Source organism: Cherax quadricarinatus, chromosome 60, assembly GCF_038502225.1.
Source record: "Cherax quadricarinatus isolate ZL_2023a chromosome 60, ASM3850222v1, whole genome shotgun sequence".
Taxonomy (NCBI): Eukaryota; Metazoa; Arthropoda; class Malacostraca; order Decapoda; family Parastacidae; genus Cherax; species Cherax quadricarinatus.
The window spans coordinates 11,136,397-11,153,116 of record NC_091351.1 but is presented as its reverse complement, the minus strand read 5'-3'; the positions used below and the strand labels follow the sequence as shown (position 1 = coordinate 11,153,116).

Sequence of the window (16,720 nt, the reverse complement as noted above, 5' to 3'; positions counted from 1 at the left end):
TTACTTGGGTTCAATCCTGGATGGGGTCCAACTTAGGGTAGTCTACAGTACTGTTACCACATGCTGCCTCTGTTCACCTAACACGAAATACATACTGTATCTGAATGTTAGTTCTTGTGGGTCACATCCTCGGAAAGGACCAAAGACTTTAAATAGAAATAAGCCACACTACTTCATTTTCTCGTGTTATCCTAGATTGTTAATCTTCTGGGATTACCATGTACTGTATAAATTTGTTTACTTAGACTTTTTTTGTAAATGCCTAATGTTTTAAAATTTTTAGGATGAAGAAAATGAAAGTAGTGAGAAGAAATCTGCCAAAGATGCATTGTTGCTATGGTGTCAAAGGAAAACTGCTGGCTACAGAGGAGTTAGTATTGAGGATTTCTCGAGTAAGTTGACCAACATGCTATGCAACTTTGAGGCTTTGCTTAATATATAGTACCTTTCTACACAACTCTTGTAATTTACTCAGCTTTCTAGTGATTTACAGTTGTGGTAAAGGAAAAAATTGTATTTAGTTCTTTCTAAAGCTTTCAAAAATTTGTTTGCTTGTATCCAAAAAAATTCTAAATAAATCAGACCCAGAACCAGATGATGAGCCAGTCCATTTGTTTATCATTTACATTTAACTTTAAAGCATTCAGTTATTTAATTCTTCACTTCTCTATTTGTAGAGTTTAAGGTATAATTGTATAAATACAATACCTTATATATTTACTCAGTAAAGTGAAAAATTCAGAACAGATTATATAATGTTTGCTTTATTTTTTTAACCATTTAATTTGAATGTCATTTAAATACTAAACTGCATTTCTTTTAGGATCGTGGAGGGATGGCTTGGGTTTCAATGCTCTTATTCATGCTCATCGACCAGATATAATCGATTACAATGCCTTGATACCAAAGAATCACATTGATAACCTCAATAATGCCTTTGATGTGGCCCATAATGAACTGGGTATTGCCAAGATTCTTGATGCTGAAGGTACGGTTACCATGTACTTGACTGAGATATTGACATTTTTAAATTAGTGGCTATGAAAGAAAAGTACATATTCAGTCTTGTTTACTAATATATATTTATACAAGTTTTGTAATTTATATATTGTCAGATGTGGACACAAGCAAACCTGATGAGAAATCAATTATCACGTACGTTGCATCCTACTATCACACGTTCGCTCGTATGAAGAATGAGTTGAAGGGATCCAAGAGAATTGCCAATGTAAGCTAATTTTTGTAGATAAATGGTTTAGAGAACTGACAAGTTGATGATAGAGACACTTATGCAACTCTTGGGTATCTTTATAGTGGAAATGTTTTGCCAACAAGTGGCTTCTACAGTCTGGTATAGAGATGAATGGTGGAAAATGTAGTAGTTTGAGGTAATCAGTCTCTCAGCCTTGAGTCAGTGTGTTCAGTCCAAGAATGATGGACTGGACAAATCAACACAAGGCTGAAGGACTGATTACGTCACTCGTAATCATTTTCTACCATTCATCTCTGTACCAGACTGAGGAAGCCATTTGTTAGTAAAATGTTTCCACAATAGATACCCAATTGTAGCACAAGTGTCTCAATCATTGAAGTTAATTTCATATTGTACTGAAGTTTTTGGAAGCTTTTGTATACTTTTCATTATTTTTGTGATTGTAACATTGTGAAGTTCTATTTAGTTTGTAAATATGATGTAAAATTTTTGTTACCCAGTTTTTGATATTTTGTTTCAATGTGAATGTATATGATTAAACATTTGAACCTTATTTCTAGACCAGCTGTCATAATGTAGCACTACCCATTATAGCACCAGGTAATTAATAAGCAAACAATAATAGTAAAATTAGTGAGTTCAGTATGAAAAATGTCCCGATCAAACTTTAGTTTGGTACATCAGAATATTATGCCACATTGTGTATTTGGAATTTGTTTCCGAAAACATTTGAGCATGGAAACAAATCTGGTTAATTTGTACTCTAGCGAATAATGTATTAGTGCTACATAATGGAAGAATTTTCAAAACATTCACTGCATATTGGTTTGTAAAGGCAGCTGATCACAGCCGTAGGCTGCAAAAGGGTTGGTCAAAATTCTTGGGCAAGAGTTACATACCCCTAAATTTTTCGCAAGTAAAGAGTATGTTCTAGCTAGCAGTTGCCTGGCTATACTCTTCTAGTTTAGCTCGGCCTCAGCCCACATCAAACTTTCCCACTTCAACATGTTAATCTGTATTCCATTAGCCCTTGGACCATAGACAAACTAAAGATGTAAGTAGCACAAAACAGAGCAAGGAGATTGTGAACATTAGCCTCAGAGATAGATAAGATATACATATGGATTTCACTGTTGAATGAACTTATAGAAGTCTCCACCAGGTAATGAAGAGGCAACTTGAGAAAATGAAGTTTCTATATCTAGGTAGAGAAGCCCCATTCATTATAGCATCAACTATAAAATAAAAAACTTCCCTGAAAAATTTGCAGGTAATCCTTACAACAAGAGTTGTAAGAATTGACTGAGAATAGTCATCACCAGCAATTCTGCATAACCTGACTGACAGTTGGCCAGACCCTGAACCAAGATGTGTATGCTAAAATTAGTGATTATGTATGTATAGTGTCATTGTACATGTCCATACTTTGAGTGTGCATGCATTAACAACAGAAAACCTGTTGGAGGCATAAGCAGCTTGCTATCACACTTCAGTTAAAGCATCAAGGCAGAATAAAGGTAACACTGACATTGGCTTCAGCACCAGCAGTCAGCAGTACAGGCAAGCAACAGAAGAGTAACACGAATATGTTCCTATCTAGTAGCAAGGCTTTCATCACCAAAGTAATCCTGGGACTAATTAAAATATGAATGCCTTAAAAACAAAGCACTCTTAAAATGCTAGCCAACAGTCATTCTCTCTGAACACGAAATCTGAATTGCGCGAGCCGTGTAAGTTTTTCTCCCTAATCCCCTATATAACCCTTATCGTATTTTGCTGTTTAATCTTGTCCCATTTCTTCCACTACTTTTTAACATTACCATCCCTCTGGTCAGCAGTTCAAGTATTATCGTATTTTACAATGTCGAAGACACTACTTGTTTTTCCCCAAATGTTTCAAAAATTTACCCAGCAACTTAGAGGCTGAGATACTGTTTATCTTTTCCAAAATTTAGCCAATCGGAATTGGGGAGGCATCCTTAACATTGGAGAATCTTGTTCGCCGTAAAATACAGTAGTTAATATTTAATGCATGTACGACTTGGTTGAGCCTTTCACAGAGCAAGAATGAATGTACTATACAAAGATTAGCTCCCATAATTTGGCCAAACATTCAGTATTTTAAGTTTATAGTTGATTATATCAGTATTGAAAGAATTAGAGGCAAGACAGAATGTAGGATTGCGGATGAGCAAGGAGGTTTCAGAGTGGGTAGGGGATGTGTAGATCAAGTGTTTACATCGAAGCATATATGTGAACAGTATTTAGATAAAGGTAGGGAAGTTTTTATTGCATTTATGGATTTAGAAAAGGCATATGATAATGGATAGGGGAGCAATGTGGCAGATGTTGCAAGTACGTATATGGAATAGGTGGTAAGTTACTAAATGCTGTAAAAAGTTTTTATGAGGATAGCGAGGCTCAGGTTAGGGTGTATAGAAGAGAGGGAGACTACTTCCCGGTAGTTTAATATATTTATAGATGGGGTTGTAAAAGAAGTAAATGCTAGGGTGTTCGGGAGAGGGGTGGGATTAAATTATGGGGAATCAAATACAAAATGGGAATTGACAGTTACTTTTTGCTGATGATACTGTGCTTGTGGGAGATTCTAAAGGAAAATTGCAAAGGTTAGTGGATGAGTTTGGGAGTGCGTGTAAAGGTAGAAAGTTGAAAGTGAACATAGAAAAGAGTAAGGTGATGAGGGTATCAAATGATTTGGATAAAGAAAAATTGGATATCAAATTGGGGAGGAGTATGGAAGAAGTGAATGTTTTCAGATACTTGTGAGTTGACATGTCAGCAGATGGATTTATGAAGGATGAGGTTAATCATAGAATTGATGAGGGGAAAAAAGGCGAGTGGTGCGTTGAGGTATATGTGGAGACAAAAAACGTTGTCTATGGAGGCAAAGAAGGGAATGTATGAAAGTATAGTAGTACCAACACTTATATGGGTGTGAAGCTTGGGTTGTGAATGCAGCAGCGAGGAGGCGGTTGGAGGCAGTGGAGATGTCCTGTCTAAGGGCAATGTATGGTGTAAATATTGTGCAGAAAATTCGGAGTGTGGAATTTAGGAGAAGGTGTGGAGTTAATAAAAGTATTAGTCAGAGGGCTGAAGAGGGGTTGTTGAGGTGGTTTGGTCATTTAGAGAGTAGATCAAAGTAGAATGACATGGAGAGCATTTAAATCTGTAGAAGGAAGGCGGGGTAGGGGTCATCCTCGAAAAGGTTGGAAAGAAGTGGTAAGGGAGGTTTTGTGGGCGAGGGGCTTGGACTTCCAGCAGGCATGCATGAGCGTGTTCAATAGGAGTGAATGGAGACGAGTGGTATTTGGGACCTGACGATCTGTTGGAGTGTGAGCAGGGTAATATTTAGTGAAGGGATTCAGGGAAACCGATTATTTTTATATAACCGGACTAGAGTCCTGGAAATGGGAAGTACAATGCCTGCACTCTGAAGGAGGGGTTCGGGATATTAGCAGTTTGGAGGGATATGTTGTTTATCTTTATACGTATATGCTTCTAAACTGTTGTTCTGAGCACCTCTGCTAAAACAGTGATTGTGTGAGTGAGGTGAAAGTGTTGAATGATGATGAAAGGATTTTCTTTTTGGGGATTTTCTTTCTTTTTGGGTCACCCTGCCTCAGTGGGAGATGGCCGACTTGAAAAAAAAAAAATAATGTTCCATGTTTTGTTTGCTCAACCCTCCATGCTGTTTACAAACTGATTATATGCAGATAATGAACCAAATGAAAGATGTAGATGACTGTAAATCTAAGTATGAGAAGATCACCACCACACTACTGGAGTGGATCATCATGAAGATTGTTGACCTTGATAGCAGAAAGTTTCCCAACTCCCTTGATGGCATCCAGAAGTTACTCATCCACTTCAAAAAATATAGAACAGAGGAGAAGCCACCCAAGTGAGACAAATGCTTATACTAGTTTCAAAATACCATTAGTCTCTCTTTAAATAAAATTATGCAGTACTTTGTGAAAGGATTAATTTAGAAATTGAAGTTTACATTTGATTCATAATTTGGATAAATATGCATGGTAACGAAATGAAATTCGAAAGACAGCACTGTACTGCCATTTGCTTTTATAATTATATTACTGAAATAGGTTGACAAGTTAACAAAAATAGGCTGTAATGTAATTGATAAATCAGGGCACAAATTCACTAAACAGAAATCTTTGACTTGGGTAATGTTGCTGTCTCAGCAAACTTGGGCGCATCTTAGCCTCTTGATATTAGTGAAATGATGAGAGAACCCGGTGCTGAGCGAGTGCCTTGGTAAATACAGTAATTGTTAACTTAACCTATGAGATATTGGTACCTCGAGTTTCGAACAGCTCCCAACTCTAACAATTATGTAATTGTATTTTTGTAAGTGCTTTTTAAAGTGTATTGTTGGGGGTCTGAAATGAACTAATCTGATTCACATTATTCCTCATGGGATCAAATTCGTTTGGTATTGGAACTCGAACAGCCTTCTGGAACGAATTAAGTTCGTAACTCTAGGTACCACTGTATTTTGTTTTAATGATAAAATACAGATAATGTATTAGTCATGGTCATGGGCCACTTGGATAATCCCTTTCCATATTGGTGTATATTCTATTCTGTACAAGATTTCTAAAATGTCATGAATGATTGCACTGGTGTTAAGGCTAACACTTACTAAACTGAAAGGTTGCTCATGTTATGTTTGTTTTACAATATTTTTTTTTCTTTTTTAGATACAAAGAGAGAAGTGAAATAGAAGCACTGTTCTTCTCCATTAATGCAAGCCTTAAAGCTCTGAACCAGCCTGCATACATACCTAAAGATGGCCAGTTGGTTCATGACATTGAGCGAGAGTGGAATAACCTGGAAAAGGCTGAGCATCGCCGGGAAGTAGCCCTCAGGGATGAGCTGCTTAGACAAGAAAGACTTGAACAACTTGCTTATAAATTTGACAAAAAGGTAAGTTGTATAAGCCATGTTCAGTCATGGACTAAACTCTTATTAAATGCTGAGAGACAAACTGCTGGAACTTGAGTTGAATAGGTTTTGGTCTGAGCAAAAAATTAAAAAAAAAAAAAATGTTTTCTGCAGAGTGTTCTTCGAAAAGGCTACTTAGAGGAAATGATTCAGGTGTTGAGTGATCCACGGTATGGTAGCAACTTGGCACAGGTGGAAGCTACAGTCAAAAAACACGAGGCCATCAGCGCAGATATTCTAGCTCGAGTAAGTTTTTTATACTGCAGTGTATAAAAGTCAAGACTTTGAAGTTTTTTAAGGCAAGTCAGTTTATTACAACTCACTATAATTTTGTTGTATTTGATATTGATGCAGTTACCCCGAGTCCAGCAGTACATGCATTAAAAAACACATGTATACGTGCACTCGTGTCTAACGTGCTCTCGCAAACCCTGCTGGATGCTCAAGTCCCTAAAACTCAAGTCTCCTGTACTCCCTCCAACTGTTCCAAGGATAACCAATTCTCCTCTTGTCTTTCACCCCTGATTTGTAGTCCTTTGTCAACCTGTCCCCCTCTATCCTTTCTACATGCCCAAACCTATTTGTAATAAGGTACATGTTAGGTATGCTGTTTAAATTACTCCTGCATAAAATTTGTGCAAAATATGTGGTTATATCATAGTAATAATATTAAAATTTTTCTGCAGCAAGAGCGATTTGAAGATTTAACTAAAATGGCTGATGAGCTTGATCTTGAAAACTATCATGGTAAGGTAGCCATTCGTAAGAAGGAGAAAGATATACTGAAAAAGTGGAGCGAACTTCTAGATCTTCTCAATAAGCACAAGATCCATCTTCAGAACTGTTGTATCCTTGTTGGCATCATGAGGGAAGTGGATACCATTACTGCTTCAATCAAGGAATTGGAAGTGAGTTTATTACATTTAATGGAGCTTGAATATTTATCTTCAACTTCTTTGAAAAGAACTTTAAGATTTGATGTATATTTTCAGTGTTTTCATTTTTAAATGTATTTTTTTCAGCTTTGGTGTCATTGTTTAGTGTAAGTTATTTTTATTTACAGGTTAACTTCTGTTCTGATGATGTTGGGCGGCACTTGCTTGCAGTAGAGGATTTACTCCAGAAACATTCATTAATGGAGTCTCAAGTACATTCAATGGGAGAAACAATTAAGCGCCTAAATAAGCAAGGTGAAGCATGTATGAGCTCAGTACATAAGGATGCACCATTGCTGCAGAAAAGGCTGCTAGAGCTCAACCAAGGGCAACAAGCACTTTTAAAGAAGGCTGCAGAACGACGCTTGAAATTGGAGGAGGCTCGAGATCTTTTTCAATTTGAAGTGGATATGGAAGAGGAGGAAGCTTGGGTTATTGAAAAACAGAGGATTTGTCAGGCAGGAGTAACTGCGAAAGACATTAGAGCAGTCATCTCGCTTCAGCAAAAACACAAGGTATGAAAGTTCTAAATTTTGTATTAGTTTGCAGTATGTGATATAGGGATGACCTATACCACATTTTGGGTTTTTGTTAGGTTAAAAGTAAAATTCAAGTATACTGCACTTGCATTAAGGACAAATAAATGACCATCTACATGTATTATCAATTGTTCTGTTGAATTTTCTTGGAATCCGGCCCACTTCAAAATTTACATAAAATATATCTAGTGTTTTCTTAATTTACTATTGTATATATTTGGACATAGCAGCTGTCATATGCAGTATATATTGTATACATTATACCTTCTCTCCATTTTTTGTATATTGGTAGCAGTAATACCTTGTATTTCTTTTCAACATTTTTCTTGTAAATAAATCCTTTTGCTTGTTCTTCCTTCATATACAGTAACTGAGGTGATTACACATTGGGGACTCATGAGTTTTTCTTAGACTTACTCTTACACAGTCTTGGCATCTGCCTCTTAACTTCCAGATTACTAGCTTGACTGCACTCTTAGCAAGGAATTATGGTATTTTGTTTTTAGAAATATAAAATAATTTAAATTATTCCAGCACTTGTATATTCTGCAGAACCTTCTTTTATTTGAACTTAGCCATTTTCTATTTACATTTTTATACATAGTCCAACACCATGTACCTAGAATTTTAAAAAAGGAATTGTTAACTTTATTCAGTATGGCATACTTTTATTATGACCCTTTATATGCACTGTATCTGCACTCAAGATATTAAGTCATTACTGTATAACCATGAAGCTCTGAAACATAATCCCTTCAATAAATACAGAAAATGACTTGCTAATTGCAACAAAAACAGTTGGAAAAATTAATATGGTAGCTTTTTTTCTAAAATGTGCAAATAAATATAAATTCAATTCTTAATAAAGTAGCTGAACTGAAACAATTGAAGCCACTGATTGTAATGCAAAAGTTTGAGGTCATGGAGCTGAAATTAAGTATAGTTAATGATTGGTCTAATGCAGATGTCTGTAATTAACTAAAGTATATTATACATATGATAAATTTTGACGAAGAAAAATAAAATCGGGTACAAATCTTTATATAGCAATATACTGTAGATGACAGTTTTTAAATAAGTTTAAAAAAAAAAAAAAAAATTGTTAGCGCTCTTGGGTAACATTGACCCTCAGTGCTTGGAAAAGAAACATCTTCAGTGAGCAATAGAGGGCTGTATTCTTTGATATTAGGTCATGCCCTAGTCAAGACTTGAGCACTAGATCAATATCTTAATACAGAGGTTTGATTTGGTCAGTGATATTACATACCATGCATGTTATAGACACTGCCTGATAATAAATTTTAAGACCTGCAACATGTATGTACACCTTCACATGAGAACTGACAGATTCTTTTGCAGTGTACTATTAGGCATACAGTGTAAGTAGTTAATCATGTAGGTCATCACAATCTGGCATAATACAACATTCTTATTGATTATTAAAATTTATTTGTAAGTATTTGTCTTTAGATTGGAAGTAAATTTAATTTATTGTATACGTACCTATTGTGATTTGATGCCTACTATCTCTCGCCATGGTAGGGTGACCGAAAAGATGAAACATTCATTATCAATCATTCATTAACTGTTTTGCCAGAAGTGTGCAGACATCACAATTTAGATGATACTGTGCATCACACTATCTCCACTTCTCCTTTAAAGTGCAGGCGGCACTGCACTGGTGCTTTTTAAAACCCGTTTTATACATATGTTCATTTTTTTTTTTTCAACAAGTTGGCCGTCTCCCACCGAGGCAGGGTAACCCAAAAAAGAAAGAAAATCCCCCCAAAAAGAAAATACTTTCATCATCATTCAACACTTTCACCACACCACACACTTTTGCAGAGGTGCTCAGAATATGTTCATGTTTGACATTAAATGTGAAATTTCTCCATGAAATAGTGCTAAAACTAACAAATCTTATAATTCAAAGGTTCATTCATATGTGGATAGCAAATGAATAGTGAGACGTGGCCACAATTAAGATTGCAGGTTCACATTAGAAACTCCTTATCAGACTTGGCAGGGACAAGAGAAGTTCATAAGTAATTCGTATTGCTTTTAATGTGTGTTCAATGAAGGCACATTAATTTTAATTCTGTATGCAGTTCTTAATCCTGTACAAAGACCCATCTTTCTCTGCATCATTTGTATATAATGCACTTAGCTGCTTTTAACACCTAACATATTTTGCTTGAGTTTGCTTGTAGTGTTGCCCTCAGTTTCTATAATAAAGGAGTAATGTTGCATTTGGTCACCTTAACACTAATGGCTCCTTCTACTTAACCTCCCTCACCCTGGTGCTCTCTGCACTAACACATCCTGTGCTCTGCCACCAGAAAGCTGCATCCCTTAAGGTAAAGTAATTTGTTATTTATGAAGTATTTGCTGTTTTCTTTGGACAAGGTTGTGGCAAGGTGGAGAGCTTTTTTTTTTTTCAGTGCATTTTTTCTATGTAGTTTTTAAATTAGTTTTATTTTTTATTTTTCCCTTGATGCTTTGTTATTTGCATATAGCATATGTGATGTACTTTTTATAAGCTTGAATCATGGTAAGTAGCATGTCAATTTACTAAAGGCTGTATTATTCATAGTACTTTTAATCTTAAAATTAGAGTATCAGATAGTTCATTTTTTTTCTCCCATTTTTTTTATTTACTGGATTTACACCCATCAGGCTTTAGAAGATGAGATGCGTGCCCGTCGTCCCAAGGCAGAGAAAGTTATGAGATCGGGTGAAGCACTCTTCAAAGCTGGTCATCCTGATGCTAAGGCCATCAGTGAACGCATTGCTGCTCTGAAAGAGAAATGGCGGCGCCTAGATCAGTATGCAAGTGACCGACGGAAACAGCTTGAAAATGCAGCGGAAGCTTGCTTGGTAATGATCTTGTATAATAATGTAATATCTTTATTTCTATAAGTACGTGTACATCAGTGACATGCTACTATATGGAAAACCGCTTGTTATGCTGAGCATTTCGGGCAAATTAGGTCAGTTTTGTCCCAGGATGCAACCCACACCAGTCGTCTAACACCCAGGTACCCATTGTACTGATGGGGAACATAGACAACAGGCATAAAGAAACACGCCTAATGTTTCAACCCTCGCTGGGAATTGAACCCAGACCCTCGCTGTGTGAAGTGAGATCTTTATCCACCAGGCCACGAGGCACCGTGTGGGATTGGATATTGCTGTTGGATATGGCTGTTTATATTTTGCTAAAAAAAAAAATCGGTTTATAGTTTGTTAAAATTATAGTTCTCTACATTAATAGTTATCGATATATGTACTATATCCTAGGTAGTAGGTTGGTAGACAGCAACCGCCCAGGGAGGTACTACCTTCCTGCCAAGTGAGTGTAAAACGGAAACCTGTATTTGTTTTACATAATGGTAGGATTGCTGGTCTTCATTTTTCTGTCTCGTAAACGTGCAAGGTTTTAGGTACGTCTTGCTACTTCTACTTACACTTAGGTCACACTACACATACATGTACAAGCATATATATATATACACACCCCTCTGGGTTTTCTTCTATTTTTCTTACTAGTTCTTGTTCTTGTTTATTTCCTCTTACCTCCATGGGGAAGTGGACCAGAATTCTTCCTCCGTAAGCCATGCGTGTCGTAGGAGGCGACTAAAATGCCGGGAGCAAGGGGCTAGTAACCCCTTCTGTATATATTACTAAATTTAAAAGGAGAAACTTTTGTTTTTCCTTTTGGGCCACCCTGCCTCGGTGGGATACGGCCGGTTTGTTGAAAGATACATAGATATGTACTATATATGACTAATCATATTTTTGTTTCAAATATAGAAAGTATTACAGTAGACAAGAAGAGTATTGTACACAAAATGACACTACTACTGCTGCATCAACAGCAGAAGAAATGTCACGTAAGCAGCAGAGTACACAAGAATACTATACCAATCATCACACATTTCAAGACACTCTTCTGCCTCTAGTTTTGATACAGACTCTTCAAATCACTGCTAACAGAAAATAATGTGTCTGATTCTGGTTTGGAGGTCACAGGATGTTAGCAAATTTGAAGGGGATATGCAGGTAGTAGGTTGGTAGACATCAACCACCCAGGGAAGTACTACCATGGTCCTGTCAAGTGTGTGAAACGGAAACCTGTAATTGTTTTACACACTGGTAGGATTGCTGGTGGCTTTCTTTCTCATTGACATGCAAAATAACATTGTTCTACTTGTACTTTAAACTCTAAAATGTTTATGAACATTAGTAGACAAGAACCCATGCACAGTCCCAGGTATGCCATTTTAGTATGCAAAATGATGCATTTAATGCAAGTGTACTGCAAAATGTGAAAATACCAATTTATTCTTACCCTATATGCTAAACATATTGAATGAGCATTATCTAAATACAGCATTATTTTTGGCAATAGTTTAATGCAGATGCCAATGAGGCAGAGTCGTGGATCAAGGAGAAGCTGCCTCTGTGCCAGTCCAAGGACTACGGTGAGGATGAACCAAGTGGTCTGGCCCTGCTGCAGCTACACACTCGACTTGAAGGAGAAATCAAGGCCTACGAAGGGGACATAAAGGCGGTTAATAACCAAGGACAAAAACTTATTAATTCAGGAATCTCTGCATTAAATGTAAGGCTACATAATTATCACTTGATTATTTCTAGGCATAAAATTTTTTATTGGATATTTTTTATTGAGTCTTGTTTCCTATTACAGTATGAATGCATGTTAATCTTCTGTATGCTGAGTTTAATGACAGTTACTGGTTATGCTTACATAAAATTATTGAAAAGCATTATAAATGTACGAGTTCAAAATCAGAATTCAATTTTTATCCTTGTTGACATGTGATTGAGCTTGTATTCACACACTAGATATTGTATTATATTAACCCTTTCAGGGTTTTGGACGTACTAGTACGGCTTACGCACCAGGGTTTTTGACGTACTAGTACGCCTAAATTCTAGCGCCCTCAGATCTAGTGAGAGAAAGCTGGTAGGCCTACATATGAAAGAATGGGTCTATATGGTCAGTGTGCGCAGTATAAAAAAATCCTGCAGCACACAGTGCATAATGAGAAAAAAAAAACTGAGTGTTTTTGGATTAAGAGTCATTTTGCACTGTATTTTCGTATGGTATTTATTGTTGTATTCTAGTTTTCCTGGTCTCATTTTATAGAATGGAAGACATATTACAGAAATTGAGATGATTTTGACTGGTTTTACAACGAAAAGTACCTTGAAATTGAGCTCAAAGTAGCAGACGTGTTCAATTTTTACCTAAGTTCAAAAGTAAAGAAATCATGCTAGGCATCCAATACATGTCAACTGGTGAGTCTAACATTCTTTCACAAGTGCGCTGATATTATTTTTACCATTTCTACACTAATGCAGTAGTCTGCATAACAGTAAATCTTCTGGGGATGTGACTAATGAACAGAGGAAATGTTATTTTAGTGCCAGGAATGTCTTTCTCGTTTATTCTGGACCCTATTTGGAAATTGGCATTTTTTGAAATTTGTGTGAAATTGGCAAAATTGCTAAATTCTACCCACTGTATTGGATAGTTGAAATCTGTAAATGGGTGGTTTCTTGTACTCACTCAATACAAAAAAATGGAATTATAGCGAAATAGTTATGATCTTTGTCGACTAGTACACTGTACTAGAAGATATCAGAAACACTGCTGGAACAAGTATTGAAGCCTTCAAGACGAAACTAGACAGGTATCTTCACCAGGTGCCAGATCAACCAGGCTGTGATGGATGTGGGGCAGCGGGCCTCAGCAGCAACAGCCTGGTTGACCAGACGAGCCTGGCCCATGGCCGGGCTCAGAGAGTAGGTATGCTCTTGAAATTCTTCAAAGGTATATCAAATAAGTTTACTGAGTATACCAGGAAAAGTATACGGTAGGGTTATAATTGAAAGAATTAGAGGTAAGACAGAATGTAGAATTGCGGATGAGCAAGGAGGTTTCAGAGTGGGTAGGGGATGTGTAGATCAAGTGTTTACATTGAAGCATATATGTGAACAGTATTTAGATAAAGGTAGGGAAGTTTTTATTGCATTTATGGATTTAGAAAAGGCATATGATAGTGGATAGAGGAGCAATGTGGCAGATGTTGCAAGTATATGGAATAGGTGGCAAGTTACTAAATGCTGTAAAGAGCTTTTATGAGGATAGTGAGGCTCAGGTTAGGGTGTGTAGAAGAGAGGGAGAATACTTCCCGGTAAAAGTAGGTCTTAGACAGGGATGTGTAATGTCACCATGGTTGTTTAATATATTTATAGATGGGGTTGTAAAAGAAGTAAATGCTAGGGTGTTCGGGAGAGGGGTGGGATTAAATTATGGGGAATCAAATTCAAAATGGGAATTGACAGTTACTTTTTGCTGATGATACTGTGCTTATGGGAGATTCTAAAGAAAAATTGCAAAGGTTAGTGGATGAGTTTGAGAATGTGTGTAAAGGTAGAAAGTTGAAAGTGAACATAGAAAAGAGTAAGGTGATGAGGGTATCAAATGATTTAGATAAAGAAAAATTGGATATCAAATTGGGGAGGAGGAGTATGGAAGAAGTGAATGTTTTCAGATAGTTAGGAGTTGACGTGTCGGTGGATGGATTTATGAAGGATGAGGTTGATCATGGAATTGATGAGGGAAAAAAGGTGAGTGGTGCGTTGAGGTATATGTGGAGTCAAAAAACGTTATCTATGGAGGCAAAGAAGGGAATGTATGAAAATATAGTAGTACCAACACTCTTATATGGATGTGAAGCTTGGGTGGTAAATGCAGCAGCGAGGAGACGGTTGGAGGCAGTGGAGATGTCCTGTCTAAGGGCAATGTGTGGTGTAAATATTATGCAGAAAATTCGGAGTGTGGAAATTAGGAGAAGGTGTGGAGTTAATAAAAGCATTAGTCAGAGGGCAGAAGAGGGGTTGTTGAGGTGGTTTGGTCATTTAGAGAGAATGGATCAAAGTAGAATGACATGGAAAGCATATAAATCTATAGGGGAAGGAAAGAGGGGTAGGGGTCGTCCGCGAAAGGGTTGGAAAGAGGGGGTAAAGGAGGTTTTGTGGGTGAGGGGCTTGGACTTCCAGCAAGCGTGCATGAGCGTGTTAGATAGGAGTGAATGGAGACGAATGATACTTGGGACCTGACGATCTGTTGGAGTGTGAGCAGGGTAATATTTAGTGAAGGGATTCAGGGAAACCGGTTATTTTCATATAGTCGGACTTGAGTCCTGTAAATGGGAAGTACAATGCCTGCACTTTAAAGGAGGGGTTTGGGATATTGGCAGTTTGGAGGGATATGTTGTGTATCTCTATACGTATATGCTTCTAAACTGTTGTATTCTGAGCACCTCTGCAAAAGCAGTGATAATGTGTGAGTGTGGTGAAAGTGTTGAATGATGATGAAAGTATTTTCTTTTTGGGGATTTTCTTTCTTCTTTTTTTTTTTTTTTTTTGGGTCACCCTGCCTCGGTGGGAGACGACCGACTTGTTGGGAAAAAAAAAAAAAAAAAAGTATATCAAAGGTAAGGAATTGGCCGAAAATAGGGCTCAAAGTGGGCAAAATCACCAATGCGTCAAGATCGTTGAGACCACTAACTTCGCGAGAGCATAATTCCGTAAGTTTTCCATCAAATTTCACCCTTTTGGTGTCATTATGATCGGGAAAAGATTCTGTATCTTTTCATACGATTTTTTTTTTTTAAATTTGGCGATCCTGAGAACAAGTCTGGGTGAGGGCCTGGAGACCCTGAAAGGGTTAAATGTGTATTCTGACTCATGTGTGTCTAAGTTAGTGACGGGTACATTTACCTCGTATAGTTCTTATAATTTACTAGGATCATCTTAGCATCTGTCTGTTTGTTGACATTTCAAATTATGAAAAAAAAAAAAAAAACTGTAGCTCCCCCACCTTACTTTCTAATATGGTTACTGTGGGCCACCTAGTTTTTTTACATCTGTGAGTATGACTCTCTATTATGTGTGGACACATCCCAAAATTTCTAGTGTTTTAAAGTTATTTCATATATATATATATAGTGGACCCCCGCATAACGATTACCTCCGAATGCGACCAATTATGTAAGTGTATTTATGTAAGTGCGTTTGTACATGTATGTTTGGGGGTCTGAAATGGACTAATCTACTTCACAATATTTCTTATGGGAACAAATTCGGTCAGTACTGGCACCTGAACGTACTTCTGGAGTGAAAAAATATCGTTAACCGGGGGTCCACTGTACTCTGATCATCATAATTGTGTGTACCTATACCTAAATAAACTTACTGTGCTGGTGTGCAGGTACACAATAAAATCACTGTCTTACTAGTCTTGAAGATGCCATATTAATGATGATAATGCACAATCTCCCTAAGGCACATAAAATGTTGTATATTACCTTAATATAGACATTTTGATTAATCCATCTATAATATTTTTTCAAAATTATGTAATAAACATGCTTCATAACACATAAACATGATAAATACATCGACAGTAGAATAAATTAACATAAATATAAGATGTTTTTCCAGTCCTGTCAGAGTGTTGGGAAGAATAACATTTTCTTTAGTTCAACACCCGAGAAACTGTGTACATAATAGTATTACTGGGGCTAATTGTAAAAAATTATTCCTTTCGTATGGCTTCACTCGGAGTATCATTCATTCTAAAAATGGTGTTACACGAAAACGAGTGTGTTGCTCTTTATTCTACTTTACCAACTTGGAATCTTATTGACAAGCTATTTACAGGTTAAGGATTCCTAACTTTATTGGCAAGCTAAGAGCTGTTACCTACATCAGCTCATTTGAAAGCATTTTTATTGTTATGAGACATACAAGTAGGGAACAGGATTAAGTTGGAGCCATCTGTGGGCCAGCATTTTCATTTGATCAACTGACTTTATCTCGTTGACATCATTATGTTGTACAAATGTGTTCCATACTCGAGTCATCCTGGGTATGTATGATCTCAGATGGAGTGATGTTCTGGAGAAGGGTACAGCCAGAGTGAAGTTGCTACTTTCTGCCCGTCTTGCGGC

At 36.9% G+C, this 16,720-nt stretch overlaps 1 protein-coding gene across 15 annotated transcripts in view; it reads left to right on the top strand.

Annotated features, from left to right (window-relative positions):
* Window positions 1-16,720, top strand: part of kst (spectrin beta chain, non-erythrocytic 5 kst) — a 436,819-nt gene that overhangs the window by 181,415 nt on the left and 238,684 nt on the right. For all 15 annotated transcript variants that reach the window (XR_011393672.1, XM_070097938.1, XM_070097941.1 and 12 more), the window contains exons 5-14: window positions 284-392; window positions 824-988; window positions 1,116-1,228; window positions 4,948-5,135; window positions 5,956-6,181; window positions 6,314-6,445; window positions 6,886-7,107; window positions 7,263-7,649; window positions 10,350-10,550; window positions 12,085-12,297. Coding sequence is in view for 14 of the 15 variants with exons in the window: in XM_070097938.1 (XP_069954039.1) it covers window positions 284-392; window positions 824-988; window positions 1,116-1,228; window positions 4,948-5,135; window positions 5,956-6,181; window positions 6,314-6,445; window positions 6,886-7,107; window positions 7,263-7,649; window positions 10,350-10,550; window positions 12,085-12,297 (1,956 nt within the window). In the remaining variant the exon portion in view is untranslated. The remainder of the gene's footprint in view (window positions 1-283; window positions 393-823; window positions 989-1,115; window positions 1,229-4,947; window positions 5,136-5,955; window positions 6,182-6,313; window positions 6,446-6,885; window positions 7,108-7,262; window positions 7,650-10,349; window positions 10,551-12,084; window positions 12,298-16,720) is intronic.